The following is a 19,134-nucleotide window of genomic DNA, read 5'->3' on the forward strand; positions in this document are numbered from 1 at the left end:
GTTAACGAGCCTTTAATTTTATTTTTTATCACTATTCTTTATATGGACCTTATTCGTTGATGCACTATTGGCATTAAACTCTGTGTTTCTTCCTGTCCCACTCTGCTTGTTTTTGCCCAAATCGTTACACTACTCTATTGCTTCGACTTTTCTCTTTAGATTTCTAAATCTCCCTTTACCTGATACCCCCTCCCCACAAACCTTTCAGTTTTAATTCCTATCCACAGCCCTAGTTATATGATTCACCAGGACGCTGACCATAATCCGGCTTAAGTGGATCCCATCCCAACGGAACAGCTCCCTCTTCCCCCAGTACTGGTGTTAGTGGCCCATAAATCAAAGCCCCTTCTTCCCACCTTCACATATTCCTTCAGCTTTTCATTCTTATCTTAGGCCTGCTTCACAAAGTATCCCTGTTCAGCAGAATGTTTTAACTCACCATGTGCTGATCCCACAAACAACTCGGTACACAGTTAGTGAACCGACATGCCCACAGAGACCAATTAGTGATTGAACCAACTTTTATTTGGTAAGCTGGTAGCTTTCCAAAGAGTTGCAAACCAACTAGCCAGCCTGACAACATCAAGGCATGTACGAAAAGGAAGGGAAAGCAGATCATTGATGTATGGAGGCCATTTTCAACCACAACAAAATCATCCTGTGTGTCATTGTCCATTGTCCACTGTGGCTGATCAGATGGCCTACAATGGCGACCAATGGAACACTGTAATTCATTGATGTAGAATCTAGAGCATGTCCTAGAGATGGGGTTGAATCCATGGCCTACTGCCTCAAAGGAAAGGGTCACTGGGTCAGGCTGGCACATTCAAAGTAGGCTTTGTCAAACAGGATGCAATAATGCAAGCTTAACGGTCACTAATGATCAGTGCCGGAGCCGGTCCAAGCCTTCATCGAGAGCAGTTGTAGAGTCCAATGCCTTGGCTACTTTGCTACCCTACATTGTTAGAAGGATCGGAGAGAATGACCCAAGTGCTCTTAAGACAGATAATAAGACTACTCTGTAGCCCCCATGGCTCCTGGTCTCAATTAGATGCAGTAAACAGCAGTGAAGAATAGATGCGATGAACCCGGCACCACTATCCAAGAGGACAACATTGGGTGCTTCATCGTCAACTGATCAGGTGGGATCAGGCAAGCCAGGTTTCTGCACAGTCCATCAAATTTGAGCAAAGCTGCTGCTCAGTAATTCGGCAAAGAGGAAGATGCAGAAACCGACAGTCATAATTTTAGGGCAGACAGAGTAGCGCAAAACAAAGTTATACATAAATACTTCCAATTAGCCCATGTCACTATCTCTGTAGCCATCTTTTTTAAAACCCTAGGACATAGGCCATCAGTTCCAGTGGATTTGTCAGCTTTTAGTCTCATTAATTTCTCCAGTACTATTTCTTTACTAATGCTAATTTCTTTAAGTTGCTCATTCTCACTAGACCTTGGTTCCCCATTATTTCTGGAATACATTTTGTGTCTTCTACCTTGAAGGCAGATACAAAGTATTTGTTTAATATCTCTGCCATTTCCTTATTTCCCATTATATTTTATCCTGCCTCTGCCTGTAAGAGACATATATTTACTTTCGTTAATCTTTTCCTTTGTACATATAAGTTTTTATAATCTGTTTTTATGTCTCTTGCCAGTTTATATTCTCTTTTCTCTTTCTTTGTCAAATATTTTGCTGAATTCTAAAATCCTCCCACTCCGCAGGCTAACTACTCTTTTTGGCATCATTATAAACCTCTTCCTTTAACCTATACTAACTTTAAATCTATTATTAGCTATGATTGGGCCACTATTCCAGGGAGTTTTTATTCATTATGAAATGTTTATTGTAAATTATGAATGATATCTTTAAATGTTTGCCATTGCTTATCCACCATTAATCTTTTAATCTCGTTTCCCGATCTACCTTAGCAAGCTCGCCCCTTGTACCTATGTAGTTTGCTTTGTTCAGATTCAAGACCATAGTTTCATACTTAACTAAATCACTCTCAAACTCATTCTAAAATTCTATCATATTATGATCACTCTTCCCCAAAGGCTCCCTTACCTTACTACAAGGTTATTAATTAACCTGTCTCATTGCACAATAACAGATATAAAATAACCTCTTCCCTAGTTAGTTCCTCAACATACTGAACTAGAAAATTACCTGGATGCATTCCATGAATTCCTCCTCCACACCATTACTGCAAATTTGGTTTGCTGCGTCTACGTGAAGATTAAAGTCCCCTATGATTAATGCATTACTTTTGTTACATGCACCTCTAATTTTCTGATTTATGCTCTGCCCTATGCTATAACTAGTTAGGGGGCCTATAAACAACTCTGACCAGTGTTTCCTGTCCCTTGATGTTTCTTAGCTCCACCCAAACTGATTCTACTTCTTAATTTCTCAAAGCTGAGATCTTTTCTCTCTACCATCTTTATCCCATCCCTTATTATCAGGGTTACCCCTCCTCCTTTTCCATTTTTCCTATTTCTGCTAAAAATTAAGTGTCCTGGAATATTTGGTTCCCAACCTTGGTCACTTTGCAACCATGTCTCTTTAATGGCTATCCAATCAAACCTATTTACTTCTATATATGCTATTAATTCATTGAATTTGTTGTGAATGCTTCGCACATTCAGATGTAGTGCTTTCAGCTGCAACTTTTTTCTATATTTTTCCCCAATGTCACCTTAGTCTCTATTACTTAATTGCCTTCAAGATCTCTGTCCCTTCCTGACCCACTTGGTTTATTTTTACCCAAATCACAACTCTGCTGTACAGCCTTGACATTCCTCTTACTGCTTTTGAATTTACCCTTTCCTGACTCCTTCCCACCCCAAGCTCCTCAACTTCATTAATTTAAAGCCCTGTCTACTTCCCTAGTTATTTGATTCACCAGGACATTGAATGCAGCCCAGTTCAAGTGGAGCCTGTCCCAACAGAACAGTTCCTTCTTTTCCTATTGCTGGTTCCAGTGCCCATGAATCAAAACCCCTCCCTCCCACATCATCCTTTTAGCCACAAATTTAACCTTCTATTCTGTTTGTCCCTGTGCCAACTAATTACTTACAATGCAAACATTTAACAAAGCTTCGGATAATTGGATTCAGGTTGGACTATTGCTCTCTACTGAAAAAGCCTCCCATGACGTTTAGTTGTTTCCACATCTGGATGCAAAAAGATAATAAAGCTACCATTAAACATATTTATTTTTGGATATTAAACTATTCGGGTCACTCAATAGCGGGAGGTAACCATAGAGTAGTAACTATTTTAATTAATAAAATATAGAAATTGTTTATTACATGTGGCAGAGCTTTGTGTGAGATGATTAGAGGAAATGGTCGATGGTCAGACATTCAGGGGATTAAATTGCTATTAGCAATTGGGAGAATTTTATATATATATTATTAATAAGCTTTTAAAATAATAAGCATGGGTTATTCAAATGGTTGAATGAAGATATATGTGCAACAAGGGTAGAGGTTTGATATGTAGGAGCTAACACAATGGGTTAACATGGAGTTAAAACATTGCATAGAAGTTCATTATGAGCGCCTTAAATGTTTGGACAGCACCAATAGTAACCTCTAGACCTCTAGTTTCGTTAATCTTCAGTCAGAGAGGAATCACTTCAAAGCTGGGTGAGGGTTAGGGTTAATTTTCAATTTAACAGCAGGAGTGTAAATCTAACACTGCTTGTAATGGAAACCATCTGATTTTCCTCGCGATTAAATAACTTTAGACTCTGTCTCCTCCAGTCCCACAATCCACCCAGAAGTCTGCTCTCTTCCAATTCTGGCCTCCCTGTGTGACCTCCTACCCCCTTTGCCTCTCCATTGGTGGCCGTGCCTTCAGCTGCCTCGACCTTAAGCTCTGGAATTCCCTCCCTCAACCTCTCCGCTTCTCTCTCCTCCTTTAAGATGCTCCTTAAAACCAACCTCTTTGACCAAGCGTTTTGGCCATCTGCTTTAATAACTCCTTATGTGGCTCAATGTCATATTTTGTTTGATAATCACTCCTGTTGAAGGGCCTTGGGATGTTTCACCATATTAAAGGTGCTAGATAAATACATATTGTTGTTGCTGTTGCAATGCCTGATCAGTCAATGGCTGCGATTGTGAAAATAATCCCCCCATCACAGGTTGGCAATTTTCCTTATTAAATACGCTACCATAGAAGTCTCTTCTTCCAACACAGTGTTTCCACCAGCTAATGTGACAGTGGCCCTGAATGAAACTACCTCCTGGATAGGAATTGTAGCTTTTCCAAGCTTGATTGACAGAGAGCTCTGTGAATCTGCAACATGGAATGAGACTGCGCTCCAAACAGTGGACCTCCCCTACAGTGTGGACAAGGAGAGGATCTGTCCATTTAAAGACAAAATAAAATTGGAACTTATTTGCCATTCAGAAAGATAAATAAAGATTAATATCGGACAGAAAATGCTGGAACTACTCAGCAGGTCTGGCAGGATGTGTGGAGAGAGAAATAGAGTTAACATTTCAGTTAACATAACAGTCCGCAAGCAGGACCCTGAGCTTCCGGTTGCTTGCCATTTCAACACTCCCCCCTGCTCTCATGCTCACATCTCTGTCCTGGGATTGCTGCAGTGTTCCAGTGAACATCAACGCAAGCTCGAGGAACAGCATCTCATCTACCGATTAGGCACACTACAGCCTGCCGGACTGAACATTGAGTTCAATAATTTCAGAGCATGACAGCCCCCCACTTTACTTTCATTTTTAGTCATTTTTAGTTATTTTTTCTTCCTTTTTTTTTTACATTCCTTTTTACATTCTTTACAATCTTTTTTTGCATTTATTTCATTTCATCTTAGTTTGTTCAGTTTGCTTACCCACTGTTTTTTTCAGGTTGTTTTTCTTCAGGTTTGCACTTGCTGCTGTTCAATATTCAGTATATTCACACCTAATCTGTACTAATGCTTTGTCTTTCAACACACTATTAACATATTGTTTGCCTTTGCTCCGTGACCTTTTGGTCAGCTATGTGGCCTGGTCCAATCTGCACCTTCTCCTTTGTTATCTCTTGCCCAACCCCCATCTCACTTGTTTATAATCTGTGACTTTTCTAATATTTGTCAGTTCCAAAGAAGGGTCACTGACCCAAAACGTTAACTCTGCTTCTCTTTCCACAGATGCTGCCAGACCTGCTGAGTGAATCCAGCATTTCTTGTTTTTGTTTCAGATTTCAGGTCTGTGACCATTCATCAGAACTGAGAAAAGTTAGAAACATGATAGGTTTTGAGCAACTGAAAGGGTGGAGGGTGGGAAGTAGAACAAATGGGAAGGTCTGTGATCAGGTGGACAGCAGGAGAGTTTAAATTACAAAGATGCAAGGCCAAAGGGAGTGGTAATGGGACAAGTAAAGAAACAAAAGATGTGTCTAGAGGAGGGTATGTATGTTAGGATAGTTGCCATCGGAATGCACATAAAATAAGAGAAATGAGAAAAAGAAACCTTCAAAGAAACACAAAACAAAATGGGTCAGAGGTTAGGATCTAAAAGTGTTAAACTCTATGTTAGGTCCAGAAGGCTGTAAAGAGCCCAGTGGAACATTTCTAACTTTTCCCAATTCTGATGAAAGGCCACAGACCTGAAACATTTACTCTGTTTCTCTCTCCACAGATGCTGACTGGGTTGCTGAGTATTTCCAGAATTTTATGAGGGTGGTGGTTGATGGCAAATGTTCATCCTGGATTAGATTAGATTAGATTAGATTAGAGATACAGCACTGAAACAGGCCCTTCGGCCCACCGAGTCTGTGCCGAACATCAACCACCCATTTATACTAATCCTACACTAATCCCATATTCCTACCAAACATCCCCACCTGTCCCTACATTTTCCCTACCACCTACCTACACTAGTGACAATTTATAATGGCCAATTTACCTATCAACCTGCAAGTCTTTTGGCTTGTGGGAGGAAACCGGAGCACCCGGAGAAAACCCACGCAGATACAGGGAGAACTTGCAAACTCCACACAGGCAGTACCCGGAGTCGAACCCAGGCCCCTGGAGCTGTGAGGCTGCGGTGCTAACCACTGGAGTTTAGTTACTAGTGGTGTACCGCAAGGATCTGTTTTGGGGCCACTGCTGTTTGTCATTTTTATAAATGACCTGGATGAGGGTGTAGAAGGGTAGGTTAGTAAATTTGCAGATGACACGAAGGTCGGTGGAGTTGTGGATACTGCCGAAGGATGTTGTAGGTTACAGAGGGACATAGATAGGCTGCAGAGCTGGGCTGAGAGATGGCAAATGGAGTTTAATGTGGAAAAGTGTGAGGTGATTCACTTTGGAAGGAGTAACAGGAATGCAGAGTACTGGGCTAATGGGAAGATTCTTGGTAGTGTAGATGAGCAGAGAGATCTTGGTGTCCAGGTACATAAATCCCTGAAAGTTGCCACCCAGGTTAATAGGGCTGTTAAGAAGGCATATGGTGTGTTAGCTTTTATTAGTAGGGGGATCGAGTTTCGGAGCCACGAGGCCTTTATATCTCTAGAAGAAAAGATCATCAAGAAATGACAAGCATTAGGTGCCATCAAATTCAGGGACTGGAGATAAAACTGATTAAACAGTTTACTCTCAAAAATTAAACAAACTTGACATGCTTCACTGTCACCACTTAAAATGTGAGGAATATTGTTCTAGATTGACGTATTCTGATTGTAATTGTATTTGTTTAACTGTTTACGTAACTTGTGCTACCATTTATCAGTAAGAACATAGGAATGATGGTAAGCCTTTCAGCTTTTCAAGCCTGCTGCACCATTCAAATGGGGGTATGGTGGTATGCTGGTTATGTTACGGGGCTAATAATCCAGAGATATGTGTTCAAATCCCACTATAGCAACTGAGGAGTTTAAATTCAATTAAATAAATCGGGAATCAAAAAGCTAGCTTCAGTAATAGTGATTATAAAACTACCAGATTGCCTTTAAAACCCATCTGGTTCACTGATGCCCTTTGACGAAGGAAATCTGTTATCCTTGCCCTGTCTGGTTTAATGGTGATTCCAGACCCGATTCCAGACAATGTGGGTGACTCCTAACTGAAATAGCCTAGCAAGACACTCAGTTGTGCTCAAGAAGGCAGCTCACTCCGACCTTCTTAAGGGCAATTAGGGATGGACAATAAATGCTGTCCTAGCCAGTGATGCAAACATCCCAGGAATGAATAGTAATAAAAAAAAACCTGATCTGCACCTCAACATTGGCTCTATATTCCTTGATACCCTTACCTGACAAAAAAATCATCAGCCTTATTCTTCAAAGCTCCACTTCTCCAGGCAACTACAGCTTTTTGGGAAAGACAGTTCCAGATTGCTACAATCCTTTGTGTGGAAAGGGTTTCACGCCTGAACGTCGCATCTCTAATTTTTGGGTTATGTTCTCTCATTCTTGATTCTCCCATCAGAGGAAACAATTTCTCAGCATCTAGCCTGTTGCGTTCTTTCAGTTGAGCCCTACAACCCTCTGAGATCTCTGCCCTCCTCCAAATCTGTCCTCTTGCGCGTTGCGGTTTCCTTTGCCCTGCTGGTATAAAAATGGTTCCAGCACGGGAAGGAGCGTTGATGTTACGGTACGTTATCTACATTACAACAGTGACAACGCTTCAAAAAGAAAAAGGTACTTCATTGGCTGTGAAGCATTTTGAGACCGGTGGCTGAAAAAAAAGGCGCTATATAAAGGCGAGTTTTTCCCTTTCTTTCTTCCACACTGTTCATCAGCCTGTTAATCCTTCCACTACTTCACCCTGTTCTGCGAGGGAAGATACAATGACAATTAGGCTAATGGAAATAAATCCAACATCCCCATCTGCTGATTAGTCACAGGAACAACAGCAATAAATGAACTGCAGGCAAAATATACACAAAGATTCAAATCATGGAACGATTCATTTAAACGGTGCAGGAATAAAGGGGCAGGATTCAATAAAGATGATTGCCACAACATAACTATTAGAACAGTGCAATTCTGCTCTAAAGACCAGTAAATGGATTTGAGGTGCTTTTCATCCATGACTGAACTGGACAGCAGAGCAGATTTGAGGGGCTGAATGGCCTGTTCCTAACCCATTCATAAACCGACCGTTCATGGTCTTTCCCAGTATATTGGGTTAGTTGTAAATGAAAGTCCCAAAATTTCCCGGTTTGCAGAAGGAGGCACAGCAGCAAAAGCGTAAATGGAGCCTGGGATCAGAATTTAGGGAAGGTCACAGTGCTGCCAGATGTCCGGGACTTTCTGCTGATGTTCCAAAATTCCAGCGGGAGTAAGCACTTCTCCCGCCACCCCTCAGAAAACTTGCCCGGTTCTACCTCAATTGTTCTTATCGCTAAGTAGGATGTCAACGTGTTTAGAGGACAGAGAGGTTGCCTGAATTGGGACTTTAAAAGCTGCATCTCAGAAATTCTTTCAACTTCTCAAGATTTAAAGTCATGTTTTACTGGCATTTATTGCCCATCCTGAGTTGCCGCTTGAGAAGGTGATGGGCCTCTCTCTTGAACCGCTGCAGTCCACGTGGTGCGGGTACACCCACAGTGCCGGGAGCGAGTTCCAGAATTTTGACCCAGCAACAGTGAAGGAACGGCGATATAGTTCCAAATCAGACTGGGCTGTGTGACTTGGAGGGGAACATGGAGATGGTGGTGTTCCCATGTACCTGCTGCCCTTGTCCTTCTAGGTGGCAGAGGTCGCGGATTTGGGAGGTGCTACCAAGAGAGCCTTGGCGGGTTGCTGCAGTGCATCCCATTGATAGCACACACTGCAGCCACAGTGAAGGGAGCAGACGTTTAACTTGCTAGATGGGTTGCCAATCAACGAGACTGCTTTGTCTTAGATGGTGTTGAGTTTCTTGAACATTGTTTCAGCTGTATCCATCCAGACAAATTCCCATTCTTGCAATCAAATCCCACTGTGATCTTGCCCCTTCCTTTCTCTGTGACCTCCGCCAGCCCTACAACCCTCCCAGACCTCTGCCCTCCTCCAATTCTGGCCTCTTGCACATCCCTGATTTTAATCACTCCACCATTGGCGGCCGTGCCCTCAGCCTTCTCGGTACTAAGCTCTGAAACATCCTGCCTATCTCCATCTCCCTCTCCTTCCTATAATACGCTCCTTAAAACACACCTCTTTAATCAATCTTTAACATTGAGTATAGAACGTAAGAAACAGGAGCAGGAGTAGACCACACAGCCCCTCAAGCCTGCACCACCATTCAATACGATCATGGCTGATCTTCTCCTTCAACTCCACTTTCCTGCCCACTCCCCACATCCCTTGATTCCCTGAGAGATCAAAAATCTGTCTCTCTCAGCCTTAAATATACTCAACGCTGGAGTATCCACAACTCTTGGGAGGAGAATTCCAAATATTCACAACCCTCTGAGTGAAGAAATTTCTCCTCATCTCAATCGGAAATGGCAGACCCCTGATCTGAGACAGTGACTCCGTGTTCTAGATTCCCCAGCCAGGAGAAACAGCCTCTCGTCATCTTCCCTGTCAAACACTCTCAGATTCTTATATCTTGCAATGAGATCATCTCTCATTCTTCTAAACTACAGAGTGCATCGATCCATTCTACTTAAACTTTCCTCATAGAACAACCCTCTCAACCCAGGAACTAATCAGTGAGCATTCATTGCGCCCCTTCTCATGCAGATACGGAGACCAAAACTATCCATAGTACGCCAGTTGTGGACTCACCAAAGCCCTGTACAATAGCACCAAGGCTTCCTTTCTTATACACTCCAATCCCCTTGTAATAAAGACCCACATACCATTTGCTTTCCTAATTGCTTGCTGCACCTGCATGTTAACGTTCTGAGTTTCCGACAAAGTGGAGGGGCCGGACGGACCGTCCCCAGCAATGGCGTCCGGCGCCACTGCGCAGGCACCGACGCCATTTTTAAAGGGCTTCACGCTCTTCCATTTAATTTATATTTTAAAGACACAGTGTTTGTAAAAAATGAAATTAATTTATCCTGACCCTCTCCCATGCCCCCTCCAATTAATCATGGAAATAAAAAACTGCTCCCCCCCCCACCCCACAAAACACTTACCCTGTGTTCCTGACCTTTCTCCCCCGCTGCAAAGGTCATCAACTTTAAACTTTACCCCTTCCCACCACCCCCTAGACCAATTAAATTACTCCGATGCCGCTCCTCCACCCCCACCACACAGAGAAACTTACCTGCTCCCCACACTCCACCAGTGTTCCACCTCGGATTGCCAGACGGAGATCCAAAGACGCCGGCCACCAGCACCAATATGGCACGGGAATGGACAGCGGGAGCGGGTAAATAATTAATTCCTTTATTTCAATAAATTTGCATATGGAAATTTTGGTCCCATCACCGAGTGGCGGCGGGGTGAGGGGTCGGGGGAGCCACTACGAGGCCTCTCCGCCGCCAGCAATATCGGGCCGGGCCTTCCCGACGTCGAGGCTCATTACGGGCCTCTGCCGGAGACATTTTCTGACCCCCCTGTCATGACCCTCGAGATCGGGGAGACGGTAAAATCCAGCCCTCTGTGTTTCTTCTACAAGGACACCCAAATCCCCCTGTACACCAACATTTAATAGTTTCGCACGATTTAAAATATATTCTGTTCTTCCTGCCAAAGTAAATATTTTTTTTAATTCATTCAAGCGATGTGGACGTCGCTGGCAAGGCCAATATTTGTTGCCCAGCGCAGTAAAAGTGCGAGTGAATGAAAGTTGCTGCTGTGTACAACATGAAGGAAACCAACTAATACTGCAAATTTTTTCAGGTGAAGATATGGCCCTGCCTTCTTCGTTGAGTTTTAAAGTGCAGACTGAAAGAAAGAAATTAAATTTAAATAGCGTCAGTCACGGCCTCAGGATATCCCAAGGTGCTCCACAGACAATGAAGTACATTTTTTAATGAAGTGTAGACGCTGTCGTAATGTAGGAACCGTGTCAGCCAATTTGAGCACAGAACAGCAATGCCATCAGCGACTGGTTCACTTTCGTTGTTTGGCCTCGGCGCCAGGGAAAACTGCCCTGCTTTTGTTCAAATAGAGTCCTGGAATCTTTTACACCTGAAGGATGTCACATCCAACAGCTGCACTGTCAGCCCAGATCTTATGTCCAAAGGCGGGAGTTTTGCCCCAGTCAGGGGGTGAGAACTGAAGTGGGCGGACATGTAACTTTGCGCCAGCGGTTGGCGTGAAAATCCATCGGGAAGGCCACATCGGCAGGGGGCTAGCTAAGGTGATTAAAAGGCCAAGTAAGGCCTGGCATTTTCCAGTCGGCCTGAACTTCCCACCTCCCCCTGCACCCACCCCTGCCCGTGTCATCAACAGCAGCACAGTAGCTGCCTGGAGGAAGCCTTCTGGTGGTAGACTGGCAGTTTTGGTAGGGGGGGGGGGGGGCGGAGGGGAAGTGGGGGGAGGGGCGTTGCCAGCTCTCCAGGATGACTCTGACACAGTGCGGGTTGGGAGCCACATTTAACCCCAAGGTCGGGTTCCCAATCTCTGCCTAATTCTCTGGAGGGGGTTAGAGTTAGGGTTGAACCCACAACCCTCGGAGTTAGAAATGAGACTCCCTGAGCCACTGCTGACACCTTCATTATAGAATCATTGAAACTTAGAGCACACAAGGAGGCCATTCAGCTCTTTGATCAACATAGTCCCACATCCCCACTTCTTGTCTGTAACCCTATGAGTTCCTCATCCTCAGGTATCTGTCCAAGTCTCTTGCAAAATTATTTATGGAATAGATAAGGTTCCAGATCCTATGAGTGAAAAATCTTCTCCTCATTTCCCATCTAGATCTACTGCAATGATTTTAATTCTATGCCCTTTGCTTATTGGCCCACTTGCCAGAGGGAACAGATTTCACTCTCTACCCTATCAAAACGTCTTGAAAACCTCTATTAGGTCACCTCTCAACCGTCTCTGTTCCAAGAAGTCCTCACTTTTCCAACCTCTTCCCATGACTGAAGTCTCTCATCGCTTTAAAGTTCTGGTAAATCTCCTCTGTACCCTTTCTAAATTCTTTACATCTTTCCTGAAGTATTGAACATATGGCTGGGGAATCAGTTATACTTCGATGTCCAGGTTAACAATCCATTCAATGACTTCAGCTAATGCAGTGTGAATGGTTGTGATGTCACCAGGAATGGATCTCTCAGAGCATGAGTTCAGTACGTGGGCGATGGTCTGACTTGGATGGTCACAGTCACAATTTGAGCTGGTCCTCATGTTCCACGTGTGGAGCAAGTGGCCACATCTTCCCTGGCCCGTCCTCAAGCGGTTGACGGTTGTCTACATTTTCCATGGGAGGTTGAAATCTTGGACTTCGCCACTCGGCTCAATTACCAGGTTGCAGTTGTTGATCTTAGCAGCAACCAGGAGGTGCGCCATTGAGGGGTGGGGCTGTCGTCGATTTGTAGCGTGTGGAGTTTTTTTATTTGTTTAAGGGGATGTGGGCGTCGCTGGCCAGGCCAGCATTTATTGCCCATCCCTAATTGTCCTTGAGAAGGTGGCGGTGAGCTGCCTTCTTGAACCGCTGCAGTCCATGTGAGGTAGGTACACCCACAGTGCTGTTAGGAAGAGAGTTCCAGGCAGTGGTTAGCACCGCAACCTCACAGCTCCAGCGACCCGGGTTCGATTCTGGGTACTGCCTGTGTGGAGTTTGCAAGTTCTCCCTGTGTCTGCGTGGGTTTCCGCCGGGTGCTCCGGTTTCCTCCCACCTCCAAAGACTTGCAGGTTGATAGGTAAATTGGCCATTGTAAATTGCCCCTAGTGTAGGTAGGTGGTAGGAGAATGGTGGGGATGTGGTAGAGAATATGGGGTTAATGTACTTTACTTACTTTACTTTTGGGCCTCCTTATCCCGAGAGACAATGGATACGCGTCTGGAGGTGGTCAGTGGTTTGTGAAGCAGCGCCTGGAGTGGCTATAAAGGCCAATTCTGGAGTGACAGGCTCTTCCACAGGTACTGCAGAGAAATTTGTTTGTCGGGGCTGTTGCACAGTTGGCTCTCCCCTTGCGCCTCTGTCTTTTTTCCTGCCAACTACTAAGTCTCTTCGACTCGCCACAATTTAGCCCTGTCTTTATGACTGCCCGCCAGCTCTGGCGAATGCTGGCAACTGACTCCCACGACTTGTGATCAATGTCGCACGATTTCATGTCGCGTTTGCAGACGTCTTTATAGCGGAGACATGGACGGCCGGTGGGTCTGATACCAGTGGCGAGCTCGCTGTACAATGTGTCTTTGGGGATCCTGCCATCTTCCATGCGGCTCACATGGCCAATGTAGGATTAGTATAAATGGGTGGTTGTTGGTCGGCACAGACTCGGTGGGCCGAAGGGCCTGTTTCAATGCTGTATCTCTAAATAAAATAAAATAAATAAAATAAAATTTTGACCCAGTGACACTGAAGGAATGGCGATATAGTTCCAAGTCAGGATGGTGTGTGACTTGGAGGGGAACTTGCAGGTGGTGATGTTCCCATGCATCTGCTGCCCTTGTCCTTCTAGGTGGTAGAGGTCGTGGATTTGGAAGTTGCTGTCGAAGGAGCCTTGGTGAGTTGCTGCAGTGCATCTTGTAGATGGTACACACTGCTGCCACTGTGTGTCGGTGGTGGAGAGAGTGAATGTTTGTGGCTGGGGTGCCAATCAAGCGGGCTACTTTGTCCTGGATGGTGTCAAGCTTCTTGAGTGTTGTTGGAGCTGCACCCATCCAGGCAAGTGGAGAGCATTCCATCACACTCCTGACTTGTGCCTTGTAGATGGTGGACAGGCTTTGGGCAGTCAGGTGGTGAGTGACTCACCACAGGATTCCTAGCCTCTGACCTGTTCTTGTAGCCACAGTATTTATATGGCTACTCCAGTTCAGTTTTTGGTCTATGGTAACCCCCAGGATGTTGATATTGTGGGATTCAGTGATTGTAATGCCATTGAATGTCAAGGGGAGATGCTTAGATTCTCTCATGTTGGAGATGGTCATTGCCTGGCACTTGTGTAGTGTGCATGTTACTTGCCACGTATCCAAGCCTGGATACTGTCCAGGTCTTGCTGCATTTCTACATGGACTGCTTCAGTATCTGAGGAAATCGCGAATGGTGCTGAACATTGTGAAATCATCAGTGAGTGTGGCCAGTAAGGGCTACGAGATTTTGGCAAGTGCACAAAGGTTTTTTGAGGTCCTGTATCGATGGGCGTGCTTCGTTAGCTGTCAGTCGGTGGTGTTCTTTGAGGAGAATGTTTTCCCTGCGGACATCAGGAGGTTCAATGTGTGCTAGCACAGGAAGCCACTCGAGCAACATTCCAGAAATAATCCTCATGATCTCCTGAAGGTGGATATCTACCATGTTTGTGTGGCAGCTCCTGAGCCAGGTGGAACAGCAGTACTCTGTGAACAGCAGTATTCTGCTGTTGGGTAGACCAGGGTACGTGAAGCATTGTGTAGTGTGTAGACTCTGCTGCCCCAGGTGGTACCTGCCAGTTTCCTTATTAGGTTCACTCTCGTCTTGCCCTTGGCTGCGGTGTTCTGGAGGTGTTGCCAGTAGGTCAATGTACGGTCAAGAGTGATGCCAAGATATATTGGCATCGGATCTTAGGTGAGTGGTTGGCCGCAGACCTGGATGTGAAGTTCTTCTCTGGCCTTCGAGTTTGTTTCTGAACTGTGGTGCCCAGAATTGCCCACATCATTCCAGCTGAGGCCTAACTAATGATTTATAAAACTCTAGAATGATATTTTTGCTTTCATATTCGATTCCTCTATTTCTAAACCCAAGTAACCCGTTTGCTTTCTTAACCACCTTAGCAACTTGCTCTTCCATCTTTTGGCATTTGTGTACGTGGACACCAAAATGTTTTATAAGTATGTTTTAATTATAGGTTTTCAACTCCATGTTGAACACGCAACACAGAGCGTGCACTGTGACTTTAAATTTCTGCTTTGCTCTGAGCAGTATTGCATTCAGTCTTTGAGCTGAGTGGACGGGCTGGCTTTCTGATCCCCGCCCTATTCCACCTGACTGTTTACGTAGGAATTCCTTCAGCAGGTGCTTCCAGCCTCTGTGTCTCACTCGTCAAGCAGCTGGAAAACAGACAGACAAGCATGAGTTCCACTGGCTCAAGAGGGACTTCTGTAAAATCCAATGTGGCCAGTCCTCAAAGTGTGAGTGTGAGCTTTGTTTCTGAGAAAAAAGTTACTCTTTAACCTTGTAATGGAGTGTTTCTAGACTGTCACTTCCTTCTTTCTCTCTCTCTCTCCCTATCTCCTCCTCTCTTTCCTCTCCTTCGCTATCACCTTGTTTTTCTCCCTCTCTCTTTCTCACTCCTTTTTCTCTCTCTCCCTATCCTTTTCTCTCCCTTCCTTTCTCCCTCATTATCTCTCCTTCCCTCTTTCTCCCACTCTGTCTTCCTCTTTCTCACTGTTTTTTTCTCTTTTTCCTTTCTCTGTTACTCCCTCTCTCCCTCTTCCTATCGCCAACTCTCTTTCTCTCGCCCTCTTTCTCCCGCCCTATCTCTCTTTCTCCCACTTTTTCTCTCCCTCCCTCTCTTCCTCACTATTTTTCTTCCCTTTCTCCCCCGTCTCTGTTACTCTCTCTCTCCTCTCTTTCTTTACCACCTTTCCTATCTTTACCCCTTCTCTCTTTCTCTCTCTCTCTCGCAACCTCCTCTGTTCATCGGATCTTTAAGGATTCTTAGGCAATCAATCAATGGGCTAAAAACTCTTCCTTGCACTAAGTTTACTAATCGCTGAAGTGGGGGACTGTTAGAAGTGGGGGAGGGGCTGACAGTGACTGTTTTTGCTGTGACGGGGATGAGCACAAGTTATTGTTGCTGTTGTTTTTCTTAAAATACTGATCTCCTCCCCCTAAAGCATTGGCCCCCTGGCTCAATGGGAGCACAGATCCCATTTCACGGGAGGATCCGGGAGTCCGTAATTCAAAATTCCACACTCCCAGGCCAATTAACTATCCAAGTTAATTAATGGATGGGAGATGGTGGATTACGAGAGTTGCTCCAGAGTTACAGGGAAATTACAACACAGAAACAGGCCATTTGGCCCCACCAGTCCATGTTGGCATTTATCCTCCACGCAGCATCCTAAATCCCACATGTCACCCCTCTTCCTACATCCTTCAACCACCTAAACCATTCTTAAATGTCAATATGGTTTCTTTTTAATTCGTTCTCAGGGTGCAGGTATTGATGGCAAGGTCAGCATTTGTTGCCCATTCCTAATTACCCTTAACTGACTGGCTTGCTGGATCATTTCAGAGGGCAGTTAAGAGTCAACCACATTGCTGTAGGTCTGGAGTCACATGTAGGCCAGACCAGGTAAGGACGGCAGATTGCCTTCCCTAAAGGATATTATTGAACCAGATGGATTTTTACAACAATCCAGTAGTTTCATGGTCACCATTACTGAGACTAGCTTTTTATGCTAGATTTATTTAATTAACTAAATTTGAATTTCCTAGCTGTGGTGGTGAGATTTGAACTTATGTCTCCAGATTACTGGTTCACTAACATGATCGTGATGCTACTTTACCCATGCAGTACTGCAAACATTAACTCCAGTAATGCGTTCCACCGTCACAACCCTGTGCTTTACAAGGAATTTACAGCACAGGTCTACGCTCCACATGAACCTCCTCCCACTCCTATTTCATCTCACCCTATCACCATACCTTTCTACTCCCTCATGTATTTATTCAGCTTTCCTTTAAATGCCTCTACATTATTTGCCTCTATTACTCCTTGTGGTAGCAAGTTTCACATTCTTACTACTCTCTGGGTAAATAAGTTTCTCCTGAATTCCTTCCTGATTTTTTTTGTGAGATTTTATATTTATAGCCTATAGATTTTTTAAAAAAAGACACTGTTTTAGCCCTCTGTGTAAAAAAAAAACGTTTCATCTCTCTGTCCTAAATCTCTTAATTTAATCTTAAATCTGTGTCCTCTCATTCTGGATACCTCGGTCCCAGGAAACATTCTGCTCCTATCTACTCTGTCTCATCCCTTCATGGCTTGAAACACCTCTATTAAATTGCCTAATTATCTCCTTAAAAACAGTCCCGTTTTTTCAAGAATTTTGTCCAGTTTGCATTTCCTTATTCCTAGCATCCTAGTGAATCTGCACTGCACCCTCTCTAACGCCTCAACATCCTTCCCATAACTCAAAAATCACACGCTTTGCTCCAACAGTGGCGCAGTGGTTAGCACCACAGCCTCACAGCTCCAGGGACCCGGGTTCGATTCCGGGTACTGCCTGCGCAGAGTTTGCAAGTTCTCCCTGTGACCGCGTGGGTTTTCTCCGGGTGCTCCGGTTTCCTCCCACAGCCAAAAGACTTGCAGGTGGTAGGTAAATTGGCCATTGTAAATTGCCCCTAGTGTAGGTAGGTGTTAGGGAATATGGGATTACTGTAAGGTTAGTATAAATGGGTGGTTGTTGGTCGGCACAGACTCGGTGGGCCGAAGGGCCTGTTTCAGTGCTGTATCTCTAAATAAATAAATAAAAATAAATAAATAAACTGAGACCTCACCATGTTTTTATACAGAATCACCATCACATCTCAGAGTAGAAATTTGATAGCAACCCGAACAGTTTGCTGACATAAAACAGATATCTAAGAAGGCCAACCTGATGGACAGGATGTGTGTGAGTGGTCATCCTGTGTCATTTTATAGGCACTGCTGCCATATTGGGAAAAGGTCCTGCCTAGGCATCCAAACTTCATGCCTGAAACATGCATTAAGCCCTATGTATAAGCAAATATGGAACAGGAGGAGGCCATTCAGTCCCTCCACCCTGTCCTGCCATTCGATCAGATCATGGCTGGTCTATATCTTAACTCCATCAACACACCTTGATTCCTTAACCCTTAATACCTTTGCCAAACAAAAATCTACCAATCTCAGTTTCGACATTTTCAAATGATTCCCAACCTTAACTGCTTTTTGGGGGAGAGAGTTCCAGATTTCCACTCCTCTTTGTGTGAAGAAATGCTTCCTGATATCACCCCTGAATGGCCCGACTCTAACTTTAAGGTTATGCTTCCTTGTTCTGAACTCTCCCATCAGAGGATGTAGTTTCTCTATCTACCCTAACACTCCTTCAATCACCTTAGACACCTCAATTAGCTCACCCTTTAATATTCTATACTCAAGGGAATCCAGGCCTGGTCCATAAAACCTGTCCTCATAATTTATCCCTTTTAGCCCCAGTATCATTTTGGTGAATGGAGTGGGGGAAGGGGTGGGTTCTAATGCCTGCTTGAGGATGGCAGAGTGCACAGTGTGTTGTTGCATTCTCAGGTGCTTGGAAACCAATTATTTACATTATAGTGGAGCCAGGAGAAGTAGATTTGTCCTCCCCAGCTTCACCAAATTCTGCTTTATGACCAGTGTTCGAGCTCAGCCATCTTGCTGCCTGTCGGGCCTGGTGAGTTGTCTCTGGGTCCGTGACTGGCGCTCACAGGTTATAAACCAGTGTGGCTGATGAACCAATTTCTGGTGATTCTGCTGCTAGTTCGTATTTGGACTCAGGGTGCCAACCCGCCAGGATTGACCTGGAGTCTCCAGGAATTAAAGACTGACCCCCAGGGCACTGCTGAGAGCAGAAAACACCTGGAATAATAATCATCGGACCATTAAGGTACCTTACATGGTCCATGTAGGTACCAACGACATAGGCAGAACAAGGAAAGAGGTTCTGCATAGTCAGTATGAGGAACTGGGCACCAAATTAAGAAGCAGAATCTCAAAGGTAATAGTCTTTGGATTATTACCTGAGCCACTTGCAAATTGGCATGGGGCAAATAAAATGGGAGAAATTAATGCGTGGCTCAAAGACTGGTGTGGTAGAAGTGGATCCCGGTTCATCGGGCACTAGCACCAGTACTGGGGAAAGTGGTGGCTGTACCGTTGGGATGGTCTACACCTGAACCGTGCTGGGGCTGGTGTTCCAGCGAGCCACATAAGTAGGGAAGTAGAGAGGGTTTTAAATTGAATAGTGGGTGCAAGGGATCAAATTTGGGAAGATGTGGTAAATCAAGGAGTCGAGACAAGGCAAGAGAGAAAGGTATTAATATGGGAAATGATAAACAGACGGTGACAGGA

The 19,134-nt window shown here is 44.5% G+C and overlaps 1 protein-coding gene across 5 annotated transcripts in view; it reads left to right on the forward strand.

Annotated features, from left to right (window-relative positions):
* The window catches only part of kctd14 (potassium channel tetramerization domain containing 14), a 34,762-nt gene that overhangs the window by 6,679 nt on the left and 8,949 nt on the right, over positions 1 to 19,134 (forward strand). For 2 of the 5 annotated variants that reach the window (XM_068033057.1, XM_068033059.1), the window contains exon 2: positions 15,063 to 15,181. The exons of 2 other annotated variants lie outside the window; for them this stretch is intronic. In XM_068033057.1, coding sequence (XP_067889158.1) covers positions 15,063 to 15,181 — 119 coding nt within the window. The remainder of the gene's footprint in view (positions 1 to 15,062; positions 15,182 to 19,134) is intronic. One more of the 5 variants, XM_068033058.1, reaches the window with a different exon arrangement.

The sequence above is a fragment of the Heterodontus francisci genome, chromosome 6, assembly GCF_036365525.1.
Source record: "Heterodontus francisci isolate sHetFra1 chromosome 6, sHetFra1.hap1, whole genome shotgun sequence".
Taxonomy (NCBI): Eukaryota; Metazoa; Chordata; class Chondrichthyes; order Heterodontiformes; family Heterodontidae; genus Heterodontus; species Heterodontus francisci.